The sequence below is a fragment of the Mobula hypostoma genome, chromosome 15 (genome assembly GCF_963921235.1).
Source record: "Mobula hypostoma chromosome 15, sMobHyp1.1, whole genome shotgun sequence".
Classification (NCBI taxonomy): Eukaryota; Metazoa; Chordata; class Chondrichthyes; order Myliobatiformes; family Myliobatidae; genus Mobula; species Mobula hypostoma.
The window spans coordinates 29069985-29097936 of NC_086111.1; the positions used below are offsets into that span (position 1 = coordinate 29069985).

A 27952-nucleotide genomic window follows, 5' to 3' on the forward strand; every position below is an offset into this window, starting at 1 on the left:
CAGCACAGAGCGTCATAGGAAGTCATTCCAGCCTGTGGTCATCAAACTTTACAACTCCTCCCTTGGAGGGTCAGACACCCTGAGCCAATAGGCTGGTCCTGGACTTATTTCATAATTTACTGGCATGATTTACATATTACTATTTAACTATTTATGGTTCTATTACTATTTAATTATTTATGGTGCAACTAACGAAAACCAATTTCCCCCGGGATCAATAAAGTATGACTATGAATGAACATATGTGTGAGATAAATATGAATTTATTAATACAGAATACTCTGGTTTATTGGGACACATCAGGACCAGTGTATTTAAAAACGCAAACAACAGGAATTCTGCAGATGCTGGAAATTCAAGCAACACACATAAAAGTTGCTGGTGAACGCAGCAGGCCAGGCAGCATCTCTAGGAAGAGGTGCCGTCGACGTTTCAGGCCGAGACCCTTCGTCAGGACCAGTGTATTGTGGCCCAATTAAGTGGCTGCCCAATTAGCTGAAGTTTTGTGGGTATAGTTAAAAAGGTATAAAAAAGACAAACTGCCATTTAACTGAATAACAAATGTTGTATTTAACTGAAATACACAGTAAGCTTACCAGTACTATTACAGTACTATAAACCTATGTATTAGCTCCAAATATTTTTCAAGCTTGGGAATTAATCCGGTGTATGCTGTTGTGTTTTTTTAATTGACTCTAAGTGAAGAAAATCAGCACAGACACCTAGTACGTATAATACTAGGGCAGGGCTTCAAATTCTTGGATCATTGGGATCTATTTTGGGGGAGATATGACTTAAACAAAAACGATGGTTTACACCTGAACTCGAAGGGTTCTAATATCCTGGCGGGATTGTTTAATATAGCTATTAGGGAGGGTTTAAACTAAGTTGGCGGGGGAAAGAAACCAGGGTGTTAGGGTCGAGGAAGAGGAAAATAGAAATAAGTCAAAGATAGTCTCCAGAAAAGGTGACAAGAAGGGCAGGCAGGTGAATAGACAGGATAATTTGCTGTGCGATAGAAATATAGCAAAATCGGTAACAGATACTGATCTAAATGTACTGTAATGCACGCAGCATTGGAAATAAAGTGGATGACCCTGTTGTACAGCTACAGGTTAAAAGATAGGACATTGTGGCCATCACCAAGTCATGGCTAAATGATGGATGTGATTGGGAGCTGAATGTCCAAGGATACACAGTGTATAGGAAAGATAGGAAGGTAGGTAAAGGGGGTAGCGTGGCCCTGATGGTAAGCAGCGATATCAAATCACTAGAAAGAAGGGACATAGGATCAGAAGAGATAGAATCCTTATGGGTTGAGTTATGAAATTGCAAGGGTAAAAAAACACTTAATAGCAGTTATATACAGGCCTCCAAACAGCAGCTGGAACGTGGACTACAAGTTACAGCTGGAAATAGAAAATGTCAGAAGGAAAGTGTCAAGATAATTATGGGGGAATTTAATATGAAAGTGGACTGGGAAAGTCAGGAAGGTACTGGATCTCAGGAGAGGGAGTTTGTAGAATGTCTACGGGATGGCTTTTTGGAGCAGCTTGTCCATAAGCCCACCAGGGGACCGGCTGTTTTGGATTGGGTGCTGTGTAATGAACCTGAGGCGATTAGGGAGCTGGAGGTAATGGAACCCTTTGGAAGTAGTGATCATAATATGATTGAGTTCAGTTTCAAATTTGAAAAGGAGAACCTGGTATCAGGTGTATCGATATTTCAGTGGAACAAAGGAAATTACAGTGGTATAAAAGAGGAACTGGTCCAAGTAGATTGGAAAAGTAAGCTAAATGGAGGGAGGGTAGAGCAGAATTGGATGAAATTCCTACAAGAAATAAGGAAAGTGCAGGAAAAATATATTCCAAGTAAAAAGAAAATCATGAATGGAAAAATGGCACATATGTGGCTAATGAGAGAAGTTAAGGCTAAAATGAAAGCAAAAGAGATGGCATACCAGGGAGCAAAAATTAGTTTGAAAACTGAGGACTGGACGACTTTTAAAAACTTACAGAAGGAAACTAAGAAAGTCATTAGGAAAGAAAAGATGAATTATGAAAGGAAGTTGGCAATTAACATAAAAAAGGATACTAAGAGTTTTTTTAAATATACGAAGAGTAAAAGAGTGACACGGGTAGATATAGGAACGATTGAAAATGATGCTGGAGAAATTATAATGGGTAACAAAGAGATGACAGAGGAACTAAATGAGTATTTTGCATCAGTCTTCACAGTGGAAGACATTAGCAACATACCTGATAGCCAGAGGTCTCAGCGAATAGAATCAGGTACAGTTAAGATTACTAGAGATAAAGTTTTTGGGAAGCTAAGTGGACTAAGAATGAATCAGCTGCCCGGATCGATGAAGTGCATCCATGGGTTCTGAAGGAGGTGGCTTTGGAGATTGTGGAGGCATTGGAAATGGTCTTCTAGGAATCAATAGACTCTGGCATGGTTCCAGAGGACTGGAAGGTCGCAGATGTAGTTCTGCTGTTGAAGAAAGGAGGGAGGCAGCAAAAAGAAAATTACGACCAATTAGTCTGACATAGGTAGTTGGAAAGTTATTGGAGTCGATCTTCAAGGACGAGGTTATGAAATACCTCGAGGTGCATGACAAGATAGGCCCAAGCCAGCATGGTTTCATGAAAGGAAGATCCTGCCTCACCAACCTATTGGAATTTTTTGAGGTAATCTCAAATAAGATTGATAAGGGAGAGGCTGTGGATGTTGTGTATTTGGATTTTCAAAAGGCCTTCGATAAGGTGCCGCATATGAGGCTGCTTAATAAGGTGACAGCCCATGGAATTACAGGAAAGATATTGGAATGGGTGGAGCATTGGCTGATAGGCAGAAAGCAAAGGGTGGGAATAAAGGGATCCTATTTTGATTGGTTGCCGGTTACTAGTGGTGTTCCGCAGGGATCGGTGTTGGGGCCGCTTCTTTTTACAATATATATTGATGATTTAGGTTATAGAAACATAGAAACATAGAAAATAGGTGCAGGAGTAGGCCATTCGGCCCTTCGAGCCTGCACCGCCATTTATTATGATCATGGCTGATCATCCAACTCAGAACCCAGCCTTCCCTCCATACCCCGTGACCCCTGTAGCCACAAGGGCCATATCTAACTTCCTTTTAAACATAGCTAATGAACTGGCCTCAACAGTTTGCTGTGGCAGAGAATTCCACAGATTCACCACTCTCTGTGTGAAGAAGTTTTTCCTAACCTCGGTCCTAAAAGGCTTCCCCTCTATCCTCAAACTGTGACCCCTCGTTCTAGACCTCCCCAACATCGGGAACAATCTTCCCGCATCTAGCCTGTCCAATCCCTTTAGGATCTTATACGTTTCAATCAGATCCCCCCTCAATCTTCTAAATTCCAACGAGTACAAGCCCAGTTCATCCAGTCTTTCTTCATATGAAAGACCTGCCATCCCAGGAATCAATCTGGTGAACCTTCTTTGTACTCCCTCTATGGCAAGGATGTCTTTCCTCAGATTAGGGGACCAAAACTGCACACAATACTCCAGGTGTGGTCTCACCAAGGCCTTGTACAACTGCAGTAGTACCTCCCTGCTCCTGTACTCGAATCCTCTCGCTATAAATGCCAGCATACCGTTCGCCTTTTTCACCACCTGCTGTACCTGCATGCCCACTTTCAATGACTGGTGTATAATGACACCCAGGTCTCGTTGCACCTCCCCTTTTCCTAATCGGCCACCATTCAGATAATAATCTGTTTTCCTATTTTTGCCACCAAAGTGGATAACTTCACATTTATCCACATTAAATTGCATCTGCCATGAGTTTGCCCACTCACCCAACCTATCCAAGTCACCCTGCATCCTCTTAGCATCCTCCTCACTGCTAACACTGCCACCCAGCTTCGTGTCATCCGCAAACTTGGAGATGCTGCATTTAATTCCCTCATCCAAGTCATTAATATATATTGTAAACAACTGGGGTCCCAGCACTGAGCCTTGCGGTACCCCACTAGTCACCGCCTGCCATTCTGAAAAGGTCCCGTTTATTCCCACTCTTTGCTTCCTGTCTGCTAACCAATTCTCCACCCACACCAATACCTTACCCCCAATACCATGTGCTTTAAGTTTGCACACTAATCTCCTGTGTGGGACCTTGTCAAAAGCCTTTTGAAAATCCAAATATACCACATCCACTGGTTCTCCCCTATCCACTCTACTAGTTACATCCTCAAAAAATTCTATGAGATTCGTCAGACATGATTTTCCTTCCACAAATCCATGCTGACTTTGTCCGATCATTTCACCGCTTTCCAAATGTGCTGTTATCACATCCTTGATAACTGACTCCAGCAGTTTCCCCACCACCGACGTTAGGCTAACCGGCCTATAATTCCCCGGTTTCTCTCTCCCTCCTTTTTTAAAAAGTGGGGTTACATTAGCCACCCTCCAATCCTCAGGAACTAGTCCAGAATCTAACGAGTTTTGAAAAATTATCACTAATGCATCCACTATTTCTTGGGCCACTTCCTTAAGCACTCTGGGATGCAGACCATCTGGCCCTGGGGATTTATCTGCCTTCAATCCCTTCAATTTACCTAACACCACTTCCCTACTAACATGTATTTCGCTCAGTTCCTCCATCTCACTGGACCCTCTGTCCCTTACTATTTCTGGAAGATTATTTATGTCCTCCTTAGTGAAGACAGAACCAAAGTAATTATTCAATTGGTCTGCCATGTCCTTGCTCCCCATAATCAATTCACCTGTTTCTGTTTGCAGGGGACCTACATTTGTCTTTATCAGTCTTTTCCTTTTTACATATCTATAAAAGCTTTTACAGTCCGTTTTTATGTTCTCTGCCAGTTTTCTCTCATAATCTTTTTTCCCCTTCCTAATTAAGCCCTTTGTCCTCCTCTGCTGAACTCTGAATTTCTCCCAGTCCTCAGGTGAGCCACTTTCTCTGGTTAATTTGTATGCTACTTCTTTGGAATTGATACTATCCCTAATTTCTCTTGTCAGCCACGGGTGCACTACCTTCCTTGATTTATTCTTTTGCCAAACTGGGATGAACAATTGTTGTAGTTCATCCATGCAACCTTTAAATGCCTGCCATTGCATATCCACCGTCAATCCTTGAAGTGTCATTTGCCAGTCTATCTTAGCTAATTCATGTCTCATACCTTCAAAGTTACCCCTCTTTAAGTTCAGAACCTTTGTTTCTGAATTAACTACGTCACTCTCCATGTTAATGAAGAATTCCACCATATTATGGTCACTCTTACCCAAGGGGCCTCTCACGACAAGATCGCTAATTAACCCTTCCTCATTGCTCAAAACCCAGTCCAGAATAGCCTGCTCTCTAGTCGGTTCCTCGACATGTTGGTTCAAAAAACCATCCCGCATACATTCCAAGAAATCCTCTTCCTCAGCACCTTTACCAATTTGGTTCACCCAGTCTACATGTAGATTGAAGTCACCCATTATAACTGCTGTTCCTTTATTGCACACATTTCTAATTTCCTGTTTAATACCATCTCCGACCTCACTACTACTGTTAGGTGGCCTGTACACAACTCCCAGCAGCGTCTTCTGCCCCTTAGTGTTACGCAGCTCTACCCATATCGATTCCACATCTTCCCGGCTTATGTCCTTCCTTTCTATTGCGTTAATCTCTTTTTTAACCAGCAACGCCACCCCACCTCCCCTTCCTTCATGTCTATCCCTCCTGAATATTGAATATGGATATGGATTAAATGGTTTTGTGGCTAAGTTTGCAGATGGCGCCTAGATAGGTGGAGGAGTGGGAAGTGTTGAAGAAACGGAAAGGTTGCAGAGAGACTTGGTCAGATTAGGAGAGTGGGCAAAGAAACGGCAGATGAGATACAATGTTGAGAAATGTATGGTTGTACATTTTGGAAGAAGAAATAATCGGGCAGATTATTATTTAGATGGGGAGAAAATTCAAAACTGGGAAGTGCAAAGGGACTTGGGGGTCCTCGTGCAGGATACCCTAAAGGTTAACCCCCAGGTTAGATCAGCACTAAGGAAAGCAAATGCTATGTTGGCATTCATTTCAAGATGAACAGTGTATAATAGTAAGGAGGTGTTGATGAGGCTCTATGGGGCACTGGTGAGACCTCATTTAGAATACTGTGTGCAGTTTTGGGCCCTCTATCTTAGAAGGGATGCTCTGATGTTGGAGAGAGTTTAGAGAAGATTTACAAGGATGATTCCTGGAATGCAGGGGCTAACATATGAGGAGCATTTGTCGGCTCTTGGACTGTATTCATTAGAGTATAGAAGAATGTGAGGGGATCTCATAGAAACATTTCAAATGTTGAAGGGTTGGACAGAGTAGATGTGGAAAGGCTGTTTCCCTTGGTGGGTGAGTCCAGGACAAGAGGCCACAGTCTTAGAATTAGAGGGTACCCATTTAAAACAGAGATGAGGAGAAATTTTTTTAGCCAGAGTGTCGTGGATTTATGGAATTCGTTGCCACATTGCCACATACAGCTGTGGAGGCCTGATCATTGAGGGTGTTTAAGGAGGACATTGATAGGTATCTAATTAGTCAGAGTATCAAGGGATATGGGGAAAAAAGCTGAAAATTGGAACTAGATGGGAGAATAGTTTAGCTCATGGTGGAGTGGCGAAGCAGACTGGACGGGCCGAATGGCCTACTTCTGCTCCTTTGTCTTGTGATCTTGTGATAAACTGCCTTCATACAATGCATTCTCCAAACCTTCATTTTCATTGTAACATTCAAGATGATTTTTGATACCTTCAAATTCTTTGTAGTGCCTAACCTGTTGAAGTAGTGAAATCATTCCATTTTCATTCCTGGCCTTTTCTGGCATCTCCAAACCTGAATGCTTGAAATCGCAGGAGCAAAACAGTTCTGAATTGTCTTACTGTTCATTTCTCGCTAGCTATCTGTGACAAATGCTTTTTGAACACAAACACACACAATTGACGCTATTGGAAAAACTATTTGCTCTAAGCACAGCGCAGTGTTTAACAGCCACACACGTACACACAGTTGACGTTAGTTAGAAACTATTGGGCAACAGTTTCCTTTCCCAATTAAGCAACATAGTCTCCCAAATAAACGAAGGAAATCCTGGCTATTTTCTCAATTAGTTTTTGTTCTTTAAGAGATATCTCAAATAAACATCTGCCCTAATTAGCTGACGGCCTAATTAACTGGAATCCACTGTATATGGGAGCTTGATCCCTAAATTGGGCTTTGGTAACCCATAGATGGCCTGTAAGAGCTTTGAACCTCCAGACCTGGAATATTGAGTACCAGTTTGGTCTCATTATTAACACAGAGAGCATTGTAAAGGTTGACCAGCTTATTTCTTGGAACACACATAAAAGTTGCTGGTGAACGCAGCAGGCCAGGCAGCATCTGCAGATTTCCTCGTGTTTGCTATTTCTTGGGATGGCAGGTAATCGGAAGTTGCTGAAACTACATCAGTACTCTGGATTTTAGAAAAATCATTGGTGATCTCACTAAACCTAAAAAATTCTTGCAACACACACAAAATGCTAGAGGAACTCAGCAGGCCAGGCTGCATCTATGGAAAAAAGTACAGTCGACTTTTTGGGCCGAAACTCTTTGGCAGGACTGGAGAAAAAAAGATGAGTAGTAGATTTGAAAGGTGGGGGGAGGGCTTTTGCCCCCACTCATTGGGAAGACTGAGGGAAAAATCCAGAGCTGGAGTCCCTAAGGCAGTCCTCCATCGAGTTCAATGCTGTCTGGCAACTCCTGTGATACTGCTGGCACCAAACTGTATTGGTCTCTGCTATTCCTTTGGGTTCATCAAATGTGTGAAGAGGGGGAGCTTGCTATATGGGTAACAGCTTGCTCTCCATATCATACTGCTCAGGCTTTTGTATGTACACAGCTAGGACGCAATCTCTATGGTCAACTCTGACCACCGGAGGCCCTCACCTCACCTCTCACTGAATAATACATAAAATGCTATAAATTACAATAAGAACTTTTTACTGTATATAAATTTAAGTAATGCAAAAAGAGAGCAAAAACAGTGAGGTAGTGTTCTTGGGTTGGTTCATTGTCCATTTAGAAATCTGATGGCAGGGGGAAAAAAGCCTAATGTTCCAGATCAAGGACGCAGGACTGAGACAGACGTGGCATCTGTGTACCACAATGAGTTGATCAAGAGGCAAAGTCTGCCTCCTCTGCCTTTACCTGATTCTGCTGTTCGGTATATGCAGTGGAAGGTGAAGCCCTTGGGCTGCAGTGCCTTGTCCAGAGTGCTGTTGTAGTGCAGTACATTACAAACGTGACAAACACAAGTTTACATAAATTATAAATGACTTGCACAACAAAATAAACATAATGATATTAGTGCAATTTTAAAATGAGCATAACAACGTTAGTGCATGTTGAATAAACATAATGCCATTGGTGCAATCTGTCACTTCTGAAGAAGAGTTCGATACATGAAACATGATTTTATGTGACCTTAACAAATATCTAGACTCCTGGGCACTTCTAGTTTCATTTTTTGACTTTTTCTTTTGAGTTCAACTTATCTGGTATTTTAAATTCTGTTAGCATTTGTAAATATTCTCAACAATGTTATGTCCTCAGACCCCTATTCTACTCCCTATACACTAATGGCTGTATGACATAAGATAAACACAATAGATTCTGCAAATGTTGGAATTCTAGAGCAAAACACACAAAATACTGGAGATACAGTATCTATGGAGGAGAATAAGCAGTCGACATTTCAGGCCTGGATCCTTCATTAGGACTGGAAAGGAAAGATTGAAAAGACTAAAATAAGGTGGGGGGAGGGGAAGGTGTACAAGCTGACGGAGAATAGCTGAAACCAGGTAAAGGTGCATGGGTGGCGGAGGAGGGATGAAGTAAGAATCTGGGAGGGGATAGATGGAAGAGGTGAAGAGCAGAAGAAGGAACCTGATAGGAGAGGACAATGGATAATGGGAAAAAAGGAAGGAGTGGGAGCATCAGAGGCAAGTCAGGAGAAGAGAAGTGGTAAGAGGGGTGTTAGAATGGGGAATTGAAAAAGAAAGAAGGAGGAGCGGGGAAATTACCTGAGGTTGGAGAAATTGATATTCATGCCATCAGTTCAGAGGCTACCCAGATGGAACATGAGTTTATTCTCCTCCATCCTGAGTTTGGCCTCATCATGGCAATAAAGATCGCCATGGACATACATGTCAGAATGAGAATGGAAGGTCAAATTGAAATGGGTAGCCATTCGGAGATCCTGCCTTTTATGGCGGACAGAGCGAAATGTTTGAAGAGGTGATCCTCCAATGTATGTAGGGTCCATCATTTTGTGTATGTTGCTCATGATTTCCAGCATTTGCAGATTCTGTTGTGTTTCTAATTTTATTCTCCCTACACGCTCCCTGACATTCTACAACCAACCTACACACTTGGAGTAAATTATAGCAGTCAAGTAACCTACCAACCTGAAATTTCAAAGAAATATTTATCTTATGTACTGGTGGTTTTAGAACATATTAAACTGGATAATCCCCCCGAAGCCAACCAATTGTATCCTAGGATATTGGGGGAAGCTAGGGAAGAAATTGCAGTGTCGTGGCAGAGATATTTGCATTATCTTTGGCTATGGGTGAAATGTTGGTAGACTGGAGAGTGGAAAATGTTATATCTTTATTTAGAAAGGTCTGCAAGAACATCCAGCGTACTACATGCCATTGAGCTTAACCCCAGTGGTAGGAAAGTTACTGGAGAGGTTTCAGAGGGACAGGGTATACAAGTATTTGGAAAGGCAAGATTGATTAGGGATAGTTAGCATGGCATTGGGTGTGGGAAATTGTGTCTTACAAATTTGATTTTGAATTTATTTTGAACAGCTGATGAAGGGGATTGATGAGGATATTGACGATAAGGTCCCACATGGTAGGCTTGTCCAGAAGACTACATCACATAGGATCCACAGTAAGCCAGCCAACTAGATATAGAATTATCTTGATGGATGTTATTGAGGGTGGTAGTTGTAGATTGTTTGTCAGGTTGGATGTTTGTGACTAGTGGTCTGCCACAGATCAGCATTGGGTCCACTGTTTGTCTTTTCTATTAACAATATGGATGAGGATGTAGTTAGTATGGTTAGTAAGTTTGTGGATGACACCAAAATTGGTTGTACAGTGGACAGTAAAAAAGGTTATCTAGGATTACAATGGGATCTAGATCCATTAGACGTCTAGTTAACTTAGTTAATCTACTAGGGAAGCGGGGCAAACAATGCAGAAGAAACATAACTCAGTCAAATGTGAGATGTTGCACTTCCATCAATTGAACCAGGGCAGGACTTGCATTGTAAATGGTGAAGAAGGCATTTGGCAAACTTGCCTTAATTAGTTAGAGCATTGAGAACAGGGGTTGAGACATCATGTTACAAGTATACACGTCATTGATAAGACCACAGGAAGTACCTGATATCATTAAGGTGGAAGTAATGTAGAAAGCATTTGCTGGGATAGTGACTGGAAACCTTGAGTTGTAAGTATGTTTGTTCCTGGCACATAAGTGGTTATTGAGTGACCTTATAAAGTTACATAAAATTAAGAGGGACATAGATGAGACCTCTGGTCACAGTCTCTTTCCTAGGATAAGGAGACTAAAACAAGAGGGTATAGGTTTAAGGTAAGAGGGAAAAGATTTAAAAGGGACCTGAGGGGCAAGTTTTTACACAAAGGATTGTGAATATAAGGAATAAATTACCAGAGGAACTTGTAGAGGTGGGTACAATTAAAAGACGGTTAAAAGATATTTAGCCCTGTACATGTATAGGAAAGGTTTAGAGGATATAGGCCAAAAACAGGCTGTTGGGACTAGTTCTGGTTGGTTTGGACTAATTAAGTCGAACAGCCCGTTTCTGTGCTGTTTAGCTCAACAACTCTGATTGTACGAATAAAAGAGATTTGAAGGATCGGGGTTATGTTGAAGATCAGGGTAAGGAAATGTTAAAGGGATACTGGTGGGTGATGCAATGAATGCTTTTGGAAGCAATTTAGAAGTTTTACTGAAATGCAAGGCAGGATAGGAGAACTTTTGATGACAAGTTTGCGCATAGTAGAACAACCTTTCCAGAAATATGTTGAATAGTTAAATATGGTGGCAAAAAAGGCAAAAAAAATGTATTTAAAGTCAAGGAAAGATTGAAGGAAGGCAGTTATCAAGCTAGAAATATTTATCTTGGAGAGAATACATATGATATCCAAAACTCAACATGTAGTCAGATGTCATGCTAAGGTTGTGTACTGGTTCGTTCTGTTGTGAAGAATGGAGGGTTGGTGATTAGGATACATGGTTGTCAAGATCTGATGGAATGGCAGAGTGGGCTCAAGAGTTTGAATAATCTCCTGTTTCCATGACCTGCTGAATGTAAAATTGGCTGCTATGTGTCTACACTATGAATGTTCAAAGTGTCCTGGGGTGTGATAGGTGCTCTTTAAATGCAAACTTGCTTTTTTTCACCTTAAAACTAATATCTTGAAGTTGGCTAGAATTAAAAGCAAACCAATCTGTGGCACTATTTTAGTATAAAACTGGAAGAATATATTTGGGAAACAAACAAGATCTGTAGGCTGCAGGAGATTAAGCATCTTAATGTATAATTAAGAAGTAAACCCATTCAGAAGGAGGCGAGGTATTTACTTGCCAGCTAGATGAAGTTCAAAATAACTTTGTTATCAAAGTAATATATAACCCTCTAATTCATGTTCTTGTGAGCATCCTCAGTAAATCCTTAATAGAATAATAACCATAATAGAGTCAATGAAATACCACACCAACTTGGCCTTTCAGTCAGTGTGCAAAAGACACAAATTGTGCAAGCATAAGAAAAACTAAAAAAAATAAATAAGCAATAAATATCAAGAACGTGAGATGAAGAGTTTTTGAAAGTGAGCCAGTAGTTTGTGGGAACATTTGATGAAGTGAAGTTGAGTGAAGTTATCCTCTTAGGTTCAAGAGCCTGATGGTTGAGGGGTAATATCTATTCCTGAACCTGGTGGTGTGAATCTTGAGGTCTTCTTCCTGATGGCAGCAGCGAGAAGACAGCATGTCACACAAAATGCTGGAGAAACTCAGCAGACCAGGCAGCATCTATGGAAAAAAGTACAGCCGACACTTCGGGCGGAAACCCTTCGGCAGGACTGGAGAAAAAAGGCTGAGAGGTGGCGGGAAGAGAGTGAGAAACACCAGGTGATAGGTGAAACTTGGAGGGGGAGGGATGAAGCAAAGAGCTGGGAAGTTGATTGGTGAAAGAGACGGAAGGTATGGAAGAAAGAAGAAGTGGGGGAGGAGCACCATAGTGAGGCGATAGGCGGGCAAGGAGATAACATGAGAGAGAAACAAGTGGATGGGAAATGGTGAAGGGGTGTGGGGTGTGGAGGCATTACTGGAAGTTTGAGAAATCGATGTTCATGCCATCGGGTTGGAGGCTACCCAAACAGAATGTAAGGTGTTGTTCCTCCAACCTAAGTGTGGACAGTGTGGAAGTATTTCCACTTCCCTCTCCCATTCCAATATGTCCATCCATGGCCTCCTCCACTGTCGAGATAAGGCCTTGCGCTATGCTCAGGACAGATCCTCTGAAATAAAAAGTTGCAGAGTAACTTGCTCTTTGAGAAGCTACTAACTTCAATTTCTGATTGATTCCTACGACAATTTATGGTCATGCTTAATCTTCATAGGCTAATGATTACAGCAGCTGTACTGAAAAATTATTTCTATATTGGCATCTTCGGGCATCTGAGTAATTTACATATTTTTCATTGCTTGCCATTTATATTGAAAAGAAGTCAGTCCATTGCAGTAAATGGTTATTGAATTTTCTTTCTTAGCCTCTTTTAAGCAAAATGTAATAATCATCTGGCACTGTTAAAAAGGAATTAAGTAAAACTTGTAAAATGTTTCGTTTTTTTGTAGACTTCCTGACTTATTTTATCTTTCCAGATGGTCTTTACTAATTATTCTGTTGGAAGAGAACGAATGAGGTTGTGACCTAACCAGATAACTTTTAATGAAGATGTGTCTAGTTATCATAGACATTTCCATCTCCTGGCATGTCGATCACATTTTTCAACCTGATTCATAGATAATTTTTCTGGCACCCTTGGGATTTGGTAATGTCAGACTAACAGAAATTTTTAAATATTGGAGGTTACTCCAGTACGCTTTTATTTTCCTTTTTTAAATTTGACATTTTGCACCATACTAAATTTCCCAAATAATCCAGTGATTTTAAAGATCACTGAACGTATACAAGCACCCTGGCTGCTGATGCTGACCTGGTGTTCCAGACGTGTATTCTGGCTCTGGCTGCACACCTGGCCACACAGCTCTGATCCCCCAATCCTGGTTACACACGTTGTATGCACTCTGGATTTGTGGTTTACACTCCACACTGATGAGTAAACCAAATGCTGAGCAATTGGATACCAAATCCTTAAGAATTTTTCTATATTTGGTTGAGCTATAAATATGTAACTTTTCCATTGAATATTTGGATAGTATGCATTTAATATTTTGCCCTCAGAATTAGTTTCAATAAGTCTGTAGGCAAGGTATCTGTAATTTATGAATTTCCTGCCTCAATATAGTGTTTTCATATCAGAAATTAGTATATAAAAAATACGACTAATTTCATTGCTATTAATGGCTTTAAATGCATAATTAATTATTCAAAGTCAAAGTAAATTTGTCATCAAAGTACAGTACATATACAATCATTGGCCACATTATTAATGAGCAGGTCTACAGTTGTACCTAATAAAGTGGCCACTGGGTGTATGTTACCATATACTACCTTGAGATTCATCTTCGTGCAGGCATTTACAGGAAAATAAATACAATATAATTCATTAAAAGCTATAGATAAACATAGTCTGGCAAATATCCAATTTGAAAAAGAATACAAATTGGGCAAATAAAAAAAATACTGAGAACCTGAGTTGTAGTGTTGGCCATAGTGGATTTGAAATGTGGAAGAAAACATTGAACTCAAATGGGTCAAGGACAATGGAAGCAGACAATGTCTTTGTTCCTGCCAGGTGCTTGGAAATGGAGGTTACCATTTTCTGGAGTTGTTTATATCCTCTATTTTGTGAGATGAAGTTGCTTAATTTGTTTGTGTTTTAAGGAAGACACAATGATGCTTCAGGTAATCTGCTGGACTGGAGATCATTTCCAAATAAGAAGTTATTTGGGAGCTGTTCTTTGGTTGGATAAAATGCAGATTTTTGACTGTTGGCATCAGTATCTGTTTTGTGTAAATAAAGCTCGTTGCTGATTGCGAACAAAGAACAACCATCCTATATGTTGATTTGTTACCGTATTTGATTTGGCCCACAACAGTCTCGGCAAAGTCAACCAACTTAAATATGGAATCGGAGTGTACTTAGCCACAAAATCATAAATATAACACGAATACAGCAGGGGTTAAGCACACAGCCTTGTTGTGCACCTGTGCTGATGGTGGTTGTGGAGGAGATGTTGTCGCCAATCCGTATGGTCTGTAGGTTGCAAGTGAACAAATTGAGAATCCAGTTGCATGAGAGAGAGGATTCAAGGTCTTGATCTTGGAGCCTAGTGATTAGTTTCGAGGGGATGATACTGTTAAATGCTGAGCTGTAGGGACTGAAGAGCATCTTGATATATGGATCTTGGTTGTTTGGATGTTCCAGAGATGAGTGAAGACCCAGTGAAATGGCATTCCGCTGTTGACCTGTTGTGATGTTAAGCAAATTGGAGTGGTCACTCCTCAAGCAGAAGTTGATGTGCTTCATGAACAATCTTTCAAAGTACTTCATCACAGTGGATGCAAGTGTTACCTCACATTGCCATTTATGTTGTCATTTATATCTGCAGAAATTTGAGAACTTTATAACTGTCAGTCATTAATTTGGCGCAGTTTCACACAATTATCAATATGATTTCATAAATTTTGCATTTGTATTTTTGTGAATTTTGTACCAAGCTTTTTATAAACCACTTGGCTTGTTCCCCACTGCACTTAGCACATCAAAGAGAGTAAGAGTAATCTGCAAAATACAGAATTTCATGGTGGCTAACCATTTTAATTCCTATCCCCATTACTGTTCCAACATGTCAGTTTATGGCCTCCTCCTCTTCTGCCACGATGAGCCCACTCTCAGGTTGGAAGAGCAACACCTCATATTCCATCTAGATAGCCTCCACATGAATATCAATTTCTCCTTCTGGTTATTCTCTCCTACCCCTTCTCCCTTCTCCTAATCCCCACTCTGGCCTCTTACTTCTTCTCCTTACCTGCCTATCATGTTCCCCCTGGTGTCCCACCTTCTTCCCATTCTCCTGTGGTCCTATCCTTTCAGATTCCTTCTTCTCAGCCCTTTGTCTTTTCTATCTATCACCTCTCAGATTCTTTCTTCATCCCCCTTCCCCCACCCACCTGGCTTCACCTATCACCTCCAAGCTTATACTCCTACCTCTCCCCCCCACCTTTTGTTCTGGCATCTTCTTTCCTTTCCAGTCCTGATGAAGGGTCTCAGCCTGAAAGTCAACTGTTTGTTCATTTCCATAAATGCTGTCTGACCTGCTGAGCTCCTCCAGCGTTTTGGATGCTGCTTCTCTGGATTCTGACCAGCTGCAGAATCATTTCTGTTTAGAAATAGATAGAAATATCTCATTGACAAAAACATCTGCAATTGGAAGCTATAGAATTGAAAGCTATAGGCTGCACAGTAGCGTATTTGTTAGCAAAAATCTCTTTACAGTGCCAGAGATCACTGATTGGGGTTTGATTCCCACTGCTGTCTGTAAGGAGTTTGTACCTTCTTCATATGATCATGTGGGGATTCCTCCAGGTGCTCTAGTTTCCTCCCACATTCTGAAGATTTACAATTAGGGTTAGTGAGTCGTGAGCATAAAGTACAGTGACTTTTGCGGACTGCACGGCACAATTGTCGCTGATTAGATTTAATACAAAGGATGCATTTCACTGCTTGTTTCGATGTACATAGTTATGCAAATATCTCTACACTATTATGATATGATAATATGATAACATTATTGACAATACTTTAACATGTTGTTGAGAGAATCTTTCCTCAGCATTTAGTGCAGCCCCACAGCAATTACAGAAAGATTACAGAATATTATGAGCTCTGTGTACTTGAGTGTTACACAGAAATAATGACCTTGCATTTGTAAGCTTAATCACTTCCTTAAGGGATCTCAAATTATTTTACAAATAATTAATTTTTTTTGAAGTCCAGTTACTTTTTCAGTCAAGGAAAATCTGCATACAACAAAGTCCCACAAATATTAATCATGTAAATGATTAGGTAAATCATTGTTACTTCTGATCTCAAGTAAGTGCAGAACATTATCAAGGACTTAAAGAAAATCTCACATATTTGAGTGGTAACAGTGATTGTTTATCAACAAATATAATGTATTAGATCTATTGAATGGCCTTCAGCAGCATGAATCAGTCTCAACTTGTGAGTGGATTGTGTGGGACATATTTTTGCTTGCTGACCTTGGGCACAAGGTATAACCTACCTACAAGTCTCATCAAGCCAGTTCAACAGTCAGTTGAATATTTCAACAGCCCAGAAAAAAGGAAGTTAAAAAACTTAATTTTTGACTCCCCTTTTTATAGAGGACAAAATTAAAACAGAGTAATATAGAAATCAGAAGTACAAATAATTTTCTGTATTATTTTAAAATTTGTGGAGGGTTTGTCCTTGGTCATAAATGGTAGGTTCACACTATAGTATACCTTTTGTGATTCATTTCTGAAACTTGTCTGAATTAACTTCAGTTGAACTTCCATTTGGAAGGTAGGTTTGATATTACAGCCAAGAACAAATTTCTACCTGTAAAAATGTTGTTCTGAAGAAATGAAAATCTGCTCATGAAAATTAACAAGAATAGTCTTAAAGGTCAGTGTCCATTTCAATTTGCTGATCTTTTGATGATTGCTTTAGTAAAGATTTTAAAACCTCAACTTGTGGCAGAGACAAACTATCATTGATGCTAACCTGAATATGCATTTACAGTTGCATGCAGAAGTTTGGCACCCCTGGTCAAAATTTCTGTTACTGTGAATAGCTAAGCGAGTAAAAGATGACCTGATTTCCAAAAGGCATAAAGTTAAAGATGACACATTTCTTTAATATTTTAAGCAAGATTACTTTTTTATTTCCATCTTTTACAGTTTCAAAATAACAAAAAAGGAAAAGGGCCTGAAGCAAAAGTTTGGGCACCCTGCATGGCCCAATCAGGCTTGTTTAGATGTTCCTTTGCAAACTTCTGACGCTGAATTTTGTGGTGAGGATACAGGAAAGGTTTTCTTCTGATGACTGTTCCATGAAGGTCATATTTGTGCAGATGTCGCTGCACAGTAGAACAGTACACCATCACTCCAGAGTCTGTTAAATCTTCCTGAAGGTCTTTTGCAGTCAAACGGGGGTTTTGATTTGCCTTTCTACCAATCCTACGAGCAGTTCTCTCAGAAAGTTTTCTTGGTCTTCCAGACCTCAACTTGACCTCCACCATTCCTGTTAACTGCCGTTTCTTAATTACATTACAAACTGAGGAAACGGCTACCTGAAAACTCTTTGCTATCTTCTTATAGCCTCCTCCTGCTTTGTGGGCATCATTTATTTTAATTTTCAGAGTGCTAGGCAGCTGCTTAGAGGAACCCAGGCTGCTGATTGTTGGGACAAGGTTTGAGGAGTCAGGGTATTTATAAAGCTTTGAAATTTGCATCACCTGGCCTTTTCTAACGATGACTGTGAAGAAGCCATAGACCCAACAAGCTAATTAAGGTCTGAGACCTTGGTAAAAGTTATCTGAGAGCTCAAATCTCTTGGGGTGCCCAAACTTTTGTATGGTGCTCCTTTCTTTTTTTTCCACTCTAAAATTGTAAAAAGAAAAATAATACACTAATCTTCCTTGAAATGTTAAAAAGAATATTTCATCTTTAACTTTATGACTTTTGGAGATCAGTTCATCTTCTACTCACTTAACTATTCACAGTAACAGAAATTGTGACCGGGGTGCCCAAACTTTTGCATACCAGTGTATATACCCCAAATAATGCTACCATATTTTCTTCTTCATTTCTGTGATCATTGCTAGCTTCAGTGTTATTCTGATCACAAATCTGGACCATTATCTCCTCCACAAAGAAATATATCTGTGTGTGTTGCACGCCTTTAGTATTGCATGAAAGTACATGTCTAGACAGTGTACTGTTTTTTTAATGGTCTAGATGTTCATCTCATACAGTTATTACAAACAAAGACAATGAAAGGAAGACATACCATATTTCATGATTTTAATATGGAAGGGACAGTCTCAACACTGATAGCTTTGATTACTGTCATTTAGCTTATAAATAAATCTGCCTTATGCCACACTTGGGTAATGTGTTGAAAGAACAACTTCAGATTGTATTTAATTATATAATTGATATATGTTCTTCTTTTTCTTGATGAAGGTGGTTACCAATCCCAAGGCGATTGCTGAGATCTACAAAGAATTGAGCAAGTTCCCATCTCTGTCAGAAGCTAGCATTGGACCAGAGGTCATTTCCCAGTATGGTGGCAAATACTGCAACATCTATACAGGTATGTAGAACAAAGCTATAAAAACACAATATAATGGAAACACTCAGCAGATGAGATAGCATCTATGGAAACAGAAACAAGAGTTAATATTTCAGGTTGAGACCCTTTTTCAGACCAGGGAAAGAGAAAAACCAAATTATTTTTAAGTTGCAAAGAGTTTGGGGGAGGATGGCTAGAATGAAGGATATGTCTGATAAGGTGAAATCAGGGTTGCCATGGAGATAAACTGTAAACAAGATAATTTGGTTGATGGGTTAATTGGGCAGTTAGAAAGAGAAAATCTGAACAAAACTGCATAAAAGCTATGAAATGAGAGTAGTCAGAGAGTAAGAAAACAAGGGAATGTGTAAGTTGTAACACGAAGAGCTGTAGGAGATGTTCAGCAGGTCAATCTGTGCGAATACTAATGCAGAATGAAAAAAAACTGAGCCAATATTACAGTTGGACTTGCCAGACAGGGAAAATATATTATTGAGGTTGTAGAATTCAGTATTTACCCTATAAGGCTACACTTTCCCAGATATTAGATTAGGTGCTGTTCCACAGATGTTCTAGTTTCAGATGGGTCAGAATAAAATGGGAGTGGAATGGAGAATAAAGCACAAACAGTGAGAAGCTTAGGGATGCTGATGTAGACTGAATATAGATGCTTTGCAAAAGAATCACCCAGTCTGCTTTTGGTTCCTCCATTGTAGAGGATATAAAACTGTGAACTTCAAATGCAGTGAACTATATTAAAGGAAGTGCAGTTAAATCACTGGTTCACATGAAAGAATGTTTGGGTCCCGGATGGAAGTGATAAAGGATCAAGGACCCACTTTATTCACCATGTACAGTACATTTAGATGTATTAAGAATTTGTTGTGGTGTGCTGGCACAACATGCAATAAAAAACAACATTTAACAATTATAGAGAATTATACAAAAATACATTTAGATGTATGGGGATGAAATAAAATGTGCATTAGTACGTATGTACAGTGTGAACAGCATGTATTTACAATGTGAACAGCATTATAAAAAGTAGTTTAAAGGGCCAGTAACTGAGGTAATGGATAGAGTAGATGGGCAGAAAAAGGATAAAGGGAAGTAGCTGGTGAAGCTGAAGAGCGGACCAGAAAGCTGCAAAGGAATATGTGTCTGGTCATGGAATAAAGATAATAAAAATTGCCTTGCCTGCTGGGTGCATCCAATATTTTGTGTTTTTACTTCATTTTTCTAGCATCTATGGTTTCTTGGTTTTATCTAACTGAAGGAAAGTTCCTTGTTTCCTATAAGTAAAAAGTGAAGCAAAGAATTGGGTTTTAGATTTATATGTTGAAGAAAAAGTTGGTTATAAAGAGTTTTAGGAAAGGAATACCAAAGCGTAGGACCTACAGTGTTTTGGTATTGGTTTATTGTCACATCTATCAAGATATAGTGAAAAACTTGTCTTGCATATTCGTACGTATCATAAAACATTACACAGTGCATCGAGGTAGAATAAAGTAAAATAATAACAATGCAGAATAAAGTGTAAACGCTACCGAAACAGTATGGTACAGGTAAGCAATAAAGTGTAAGATGATAATGACATAGATTGTGAGGTCAAGAGTCCATTTTAATTTATAAGAGACGCATTCAAGAGTCTGATAATGGTGGGATAGAAACTATCCTTGAGCCTGGCAGTAAGTGCTTTCAGACTTTAATTGGAGAGAGAGGAAGAAAGAATGTCTAGGCTGGAGGGATCTTTGATTATTTGGCTGCTCTCCTGAGGAAGTGGGAAGTATAGACAGAATCCATAGAGAGGAGGCTAGTTCCCATGATGTGCTGTGTTGTGTCTATAACGCTCTGCAGTTTTTTACAATCACATGCAGAGCAGTTACCATGCCAAGCTTTTATGCATCCAGATGGAATACTTCCTATGGGGCCTTTCAAAGAGCCTCTTGAATGCCATTTGCTTCTACTTCGTTCCAGGCAAGTGCCACTTTCTGTGTACAAAAAACTTAGCAAACTTACCCTCTGTATTCCCTTTAAACTTTTGCTCCTCTCACCTTAAACCAATGCATTCTAACATTTGACACTTATATCATAGGAAATGTGTAGTGAGGCAGAGATACATCTCTACCAAAGAAAGTGTAGGTGCTCCTTCCCTCCACTAGCCTGTAGGTCGCCCATAAGCAAGGTGTAGCATCTGCTTAGTCCCCAGTCAGGGTCACGTGAAGTCATGGGAGCAGGTGGTGGATGATCACATGAGCAGCTGGTGGGGGGACTTCCGGTAGCGCTCATGGAGTGAAGTCACGTTCTTGACTCGCTCCATTACCTCTGAGTTTTTTTCTCTATGGTCAGCTATACTTTAATTAACTATTAAGGCATCAATTCTTACAATACTTTGAATTAAACTGAATTCTCCGACAATTGGATGATACTTAGATCTGCTATGTCTAAGAACGGGAAAAACGGCAAGGATGGTAAACCTCCGGTTAAACCGAAAGCTACGGATTTCCCCCCGACTGAATCACCGGTGACTTTGAAAGCGATATCGGAGCTAATTCAGAGGGAAATTTCAACCTCTGTTAGGGAGATGATTCGCACGGAAATTGCAGGTTCTGTTAAAGACCTGATTCATACGGAAATCTCAACTAATCTCCAGAAAATTGCTGATTCAATGGATAAGATGCAAACATTTATTGCGGAACATCAGTCGGCTATATCTGATCTTCAAAAATTCGCGCAACAAAGTGAGCTTAAGATGGGGAAAATCGAAGAAACAATTAAGGTAATGAAGAAGAAACTTGACTTTTTGACTTTTAAAAACTCTGACTTGGAATCTAGAATGCGACGGCAGAATTTACGAATGATTGGGGTGAGGGAAGCGGTTGAATCCAACAATCCCATGAAATATTTTTCTCAACTTTTAAAAGATGCATTCCCTACTGTATTTCCTGACCAACCACCGCTACTGGATCGTGTTCACAGAATCCCATCATACTCGTCTAGGTCAGATAGACCTAGGCATGTTATTTTACGTTTTCATTATTTTCAAGACAAGGAGAGACTGTTTCGATTTGCTCGATCTAAAGGTTTCATTGATTTTTCGGATCTTAAGCTCTGATTCGTGGAAGATTTCAGTAAACCAATCTGGGACCAACGGGTTCGTTACAGATCCGTGATGTCGGAATTCTATAAGATGGATTTAAGACCAGCGCTGCTGTACCCTGCACGTCTAAGGATTCGCATGTTAGATGGAGCCCTTCGTTTTTTTGATTCTCCATCGGATGCCCAGAGTTATCTGGATCAACTTTCATCTTCAACATCTTAATTGCCTTTTTTTAATTATCTCCGTTGATCGGAGGCTGTGAATTGGTTGGTTTTAACTTTTTCGTGCCCTATCTGGGCAGAAAAGTTTATTTTTGATTTTTTAATATGGCTGCTAAACTTTCTTTTTAACTGCGTCATTTCTTTCTTTTCCCAGGGGATTCTGGGTGGTTACTTCCCTTTTGTCATCTTACGTATTTCCTGTGTGGCCTTAAATTTTGTAGTTTTTTTTTAAATTTTATTCTGTTTTGCTTTTTATAACCACTTTATGTTAATAATCTTATTTTTTCTTGTTGCTGTGTCTATTCATGGGTTTGAGGTTTATTGTGGTTTTTTTTAAATATATATTTTCCGGCTTTTGTTCTGTTCTGTGTGTATTTTAATTGAGCTAACCTTTTTTTACTTACTTTTTTACTGTTTTACAATTAGCTGATCCTTTTCATATTTATACCTTTTTTTTAGGGAGCGTATACCGGAAGTCATGGGGGTAGTTTTAGCGCTTGCTTCTTTCTGGCGGGTCTGCTTTAGATTTTGCCTTGGGGGCTTGGGGCGGGGGGTGGTGGGAGGGGCTTCACGTTTTAGTTTGTTTCTCTTTGGGCTATATACATTATTGAAGTACTGGTTGCGTCCTTTTCCCCGGTATCTTTTGTATGTTCTGTTTCCTCTCCGGGTTTGTGGGTCGCGCCTATCGTCAATCCTCCTTGTTGTGGGTTGACTTTAGGATTTATGGAGTCTATTATTGATTTTGTCTCCTGGAATACTAATGGTCTTAATCATCCTATTAAAAGGAAAAAAGTTTTTAAAGTGTTCCGGAGACTTAAAGCACAAATTTTATTTTTACAAGAGACCCATGTACGGAGGGGGGACTGACTACGTTTTTTCAAATTCTGGAAGGGACAACAATTTCATTCGAACTCCAATGCTAAGATTCGAGGCGTCTCTATTTTTATAGATTCCTCAGTTACTTTTACACAACAGGATATTATCTCTGATCCGAATGGTAGATTTTTATTGGTTAGTGGTTTACTATTTAATAAAAAAGTAGTTTTGGTTAATGTTTATGCTCCTAATATGGATTGTCCGGAATTTTATAAATCATTGTTTGATCAGTTTCCGAATTTGAACGAGTTTTCATTGATTTGGGGCGGAGATCTTAATACCTGTTTGTCTCCAGCTTTGGACCGTTCGGCTCCTTTACGGACTTTACCTAATAAATCTGCAAATCTGATTAATTTTTTCCTTTCTGATTCTGGGTCGACGGACATTTGGCGTTTTCTGCATCCTCAGGAAAAAGATTTTTCCTTCTTTTCACATGTTCATCATTCCTATTCAAGAATTGATTATTTTTTCATTGATTCTCGTCTCATTCCTTCAGTGATTAAATGTGATTATGATTCTATAACCATTTCGGATCATGCTCCACTTAAGCTTTCTATTAAAATTATGGCTAATATACCAAACAATAGACAATGGCGTTTTAATTCGCTGTTGCTTCAGGACTCGGACTTTGTTAATTTTATGAATGAACAGATTGAGCTTTTTTTTACAATTAACCATACAGAAGATATTTCGGTTAACACTCTTTGGGACACTTTTAAAGCCTATATTCGGGGTCAGATTATTTCGTATTCTGTTGCTTTGAGGAAGAAACAGAAGCAGGAGGAGATGGCAATTGTGGACAAGATTAAAGAAATTGATAAGAAATATGTTATGGCTCCTTCTGAGGAGTTATACAAACAAAGAACTGAACTTCAAATGGAACACAGTTTACTACTCTCGTCTTCGATTGTAAACCAATTAAAGAAAACAAGAAGTGACTTTTATGTTCACAGTGATAAAATTGGCAAGCTGCTGGCTAATCAATTGAAATCTAATTATGTTAAATCTCAAATCAATCAGATTTATAACCAAAATGATCGATTGATATTGGATCATGTGGGGATTAATCAAACCTTTTGTGATTTTTATTCTTCTTTATATCAATCAGAGTCTCCTCGAGATTCTAAATATATGAATGATTTTTTAGATAAGTTAGACTTCCCTCAGATTTCACAGGATATGTCTTCTTTATTAGATACTTCCATTACAATGGATGAGATTAAGAATGTTATTTTTTCTATGAATCTGGGGAAAGCTCCTGGCCCTGATGGGTTTACCGTTGAATTTTATAAATGTTTTGCTTCTTTATTGATTCCTTGGCTCTATAAGGTTTTTGAGGCTTCTTTGAAACTTGGTAAACTTCCGGAATCTTTTAATAGAGCATCAATTTCTCTAATATTAAAGAAGGATAAAGACCCTGCTCAATGTGCATCTTATAGACCAATATCTTTATTAAATGTCGATTCTAAAGTTTTTTCTAAGTTATTAGCAAATAGACTAGAAAAAGTACTTCCTTCCATTATTTCGGAAGACCAAACGGGTTTTATTAAAGGTCGTTACTCTTTTTATAATATTCGTACATTGTTAAATATCGTTTATACTCCCTCACAAAATGTTCCTGAGTGTGTTATTTCTTTAGATGCCGAGAAAGCTTTTGATAGAGTAGAATGGCCTTATTTATTTAAGGTGCTTGAAATGTTTAATTTTAGCTTGAAATTTATATCCTGGATTAAACTGTTATATTACTCCCCTGTAGCCTCGGTTTGTACTAACTCTTTAAACTCACCTTTTTTTCCTCTCTTTCGTGGTACTCGACAAGGCTGTCCTCTTAGTCCCCTATTATTTGATATTGCATTAGAACCTCTTGCAATTGCTATTCGAGAATCTTCAGATATTACTGGGATAACTCGGGGTTTAAAGTCCCATAAATTATCACTCTATGCTGATGATTTACTTTTATATATTTCTAATCCTGAGAGATCCATTCCTGCTGTTTTAGAGTTATTAGCACAATTTGGTCTTTTCTCAGGTTATAAATTAAATCTTAGTAAGAGTGAACTTTTTCCGATTAATAAACATCTTCCCTTACATTATAAATTTCCATTTAAATTGATTAATAATTACTTTTCATATCTTGGGATTAAAATTACTTGTAAACATAAAGATTTATTTAAGACTAATTTTTTACCATTAATAGACCATATTACTCAACTTTCATCTAAATGGTTTCCTTTATATTTAACTTTGATTGGTCGTATTAATGCAGTTAAGATGTTTTTTTTGCCAAAATTTTTATATGTTTTTCAGGCATTACCAATCTTCGTTCCTAAATCTTTTTTTGATAAAGTTGACTCTAAAATTTCTTCATTTATTTGGCAGAATAAGAATCCGAGACTGGGTAAAATACATTTACAGAAAGCTAAGAGAGATGGAGGTTTAGCATTACCTAACTTTAGATTTTATTATTGGGCTATTAATATTCGACATATGAAATTTTGGTTACTTGACCAGGACATACTATCTATTCCTAAATGGGTAGCATTGGAATTACAATCTGTTCAGGGTTATACACTTGGTTCTATTTTAGGTTCCTCTCTTCCTTTTGATTCGAAACGTCTTAAGCAGGTCTCTAACCCGATAGTTAAATATGCTTTGCGCATTTGGTTTCAATTCAGAAAATTTTTTGATCTTAATCAATTCGGGTTAGCGATTCCTATTTTAGGTAACATATTTTTTCCTCCCTCTTTTACGGATCGCGCTTTTCAAACTTGGAAGACTAAGGGTATTTTACGGTTTTTGGATTTATTTTTAGATGGTTCCCTTATGTCTTTTGAACAATTATCTAATAAATATAACTTATCAAGAATACATTTTTTTAGATATTTACAAGTTAGAAATTTCCTAAGTACTATACTTTCTTCCTTTCCAATGCTTCCTCCTATATATATTTTAGATTCGATAATTAACCTTAATCCATGTCAGAAAGGTGCATCGGCTATGATTTATAATATTATTATGAAACTTAGGAAAGTTCCGTTTGATAAGATTAGGGTAGATTGGGAACAGGAATTGGGGCTTACCATTTCTGCGGATGATTGGGGGCAGATTTTACATTTAGTTAATACTTCCTCTATTTGTGCTAAACATTCCCTAATTCAATTTAAAGTGGTTCATAGAGCACATATGTCCAAAGATAAGTTAGCGCGTTTTTACTCGCATATTAATCCTTTCTGTGATAGATGTTCGGGGCAGATAGCCTCTTTAACTCATATGTTTTGGTCTTGCCCTACTTTGGAAACTTTTTGGAGAGATATTTTCAATATTATTTCTAAGGTATTAAATATAGATATCTCTCCTCACCCTATTACTGCTATCTTTGGACTACCTAAAATTTCTAGTAATCTTTCCCCTTCAGCCCGTAGAATGATTGCATTTCTTACTTTAATGGCGAAAAGATGTATTTTACAACATTGGAAAGAGCTTAATGCTCCAACTACCTTTTTTTGGTTTTCTCAGACGATTTTATGTTTGAATTTGGAGAAAATTAGAAGTAACCTTTATGATTCTTCATTTAAATTTGAACAGATTTGGGGACCTTTTATTCGATATTTTCATTTAATGTAATATTTACCCTTCTTGTTTTTTTTTCACTGTTTTTAATGGAGGTCGGGATTGAGGACGTGATTTTAAGTTTAACTCTGTTTGGTTTCAAGTTAGCCCATTGCTTTGCTTTGCTTTTAGTTAGCTGCACGGTGGGTTTTTTTGGGGGGTTTTTTTTTCTTTTTTTTCCATTGATATATATAAAATTTAGTATACTATTATGTTATCTTGGTTTCTTATGCTTAAATTACATTGTTTGTAGTATTTTCCTTTTGGTATTGTTACCTTTTGGAATTTTATTATACTTTAACATTGTATTAATGTTTATATGGCTTACCTTTTTTGTATACTTACTCAATAAAAAGATTTAAAAAGAAAGAAAGAGCAGCTGGTACATATCACAAGTCTTGGTTATGCGACCACTGATGCCAACGAGTAAATTTCTTAAGAGTATTGTTAATGACTGGAGTCACCTGTCTTGTAAAGACACTGCCCAGTAGAAGGCAATGGCAAACCACTTCTGTAGAAAAAATCGCCAAGAACAGTCATGATTGCCCACCTCAAGTGACATGGCACATAATGATGATCATAGGAAAAAAGATTCTGGTTGTCTCCCTTACCTATGCCTCCTTTAGTTTTAGAAACTTATATCAGATCTCCTTCAGAGAGAACAATCCATGTTGGCCCAGCTTCTTCTTATAGCTAATACTCTGTAATCCAGGCAGCATTCTGGTAAACCTCTTTTGAACCCTCCTCCAAAGTTTCCACATCCTTCCTGTAATTGGGCAACCGGAACTGCACACAGTACTTACTCTCAGTGTGGCTTATCCAAACTTCGATATAACTGTTGTGTAACTTCCTGACTCTTGTACTCTGATGCCCTTAGTGATGATGGTAAACATGTTGTAAGCTTTACTTACTGCTCTATCTACTAGTGTTGTCACTTTCAGGAAGGTATGGGCTTGGATCTGAAGATCCCTATGTATGTCAGTGTTGTTAAGGATACTTCAATTATCTGTATACTTTCTCCTTATGCTTCACTTCCGAAAATGCAACACTTGCCTAGATTAAATTCCATTTGCATTTTTCTGCCTGCTGTATCCTTTAACAATCTTCTTCACTCTCTGCAACTCCACCAATTTTTGTGTCATCTGCAGACTAACTGGCTGACTCATCCACATTTTGGAATAGGTGCCTTTAAAGTACCCATTCAAATAACAGCATGTATCTGCCTAAGGCTCAAAAGAATCACTGAGTTATCATATGTAACTTTGATCGAGGCCATTTTAATGCTTTGATAAATGCAGAAATATGATTGAAATTCCTGCATGGGGTGCTTCCATGTCAGTTTTATACTACCAAGACCTTTCTAAAAAAACAAATTTTAATTATGCAACTCCCCTGTAAAAGATAGACAAATTTAGAAAGGTAAATCAGAATTGATCAAAGAATTAAAAATAATAAATTATTAGTCTCCTGATCAATTTATAATTCAAAAATATGGGCAATCCATCTGCTTGAATGTTTGA

The 27952-nt window shown here is 38.6% G+C and overlaps 1 protein-coding gene and 1 long non-coding RNA gene across 2 annotated transcripts in view; one reads left to right on the top strand and one right to left on the bottom strand.

The window, feature by feature from the left end:
- The window catches only part of apeh (acylaminoacyl-peptide hydrolase), a 93740-nt gene that overhangs the window by 1546 nt on the left and 64242 nt on the right, over positions 1–27952 (top strand). Inside the window, exon 2 of the mRNA XM_063067873.1 lies at positions 18518–18647. Within this exon, the coding sequence (XP_062923943.1) occupies positions 18518–18647 (130 nt within the window). The remainder of the gene's footprint in view (positions 1–18517; positions 18648–27952) is intronic.
- LOC134356770 (uncharacterized) lies at positions 13681–27136 on the bottom strand. Its single transcript, XR_010020424.1, has 4 exons — positions 27044–27136; positions 26761–26943; positions 15508–15666; positions 13681–14752 (listed from the first exon to the last, which is right to left on the bottom strand). It is a non-coding gene; the product is annotated as an uncharacterized LOC134356770 (long non-coding RNA).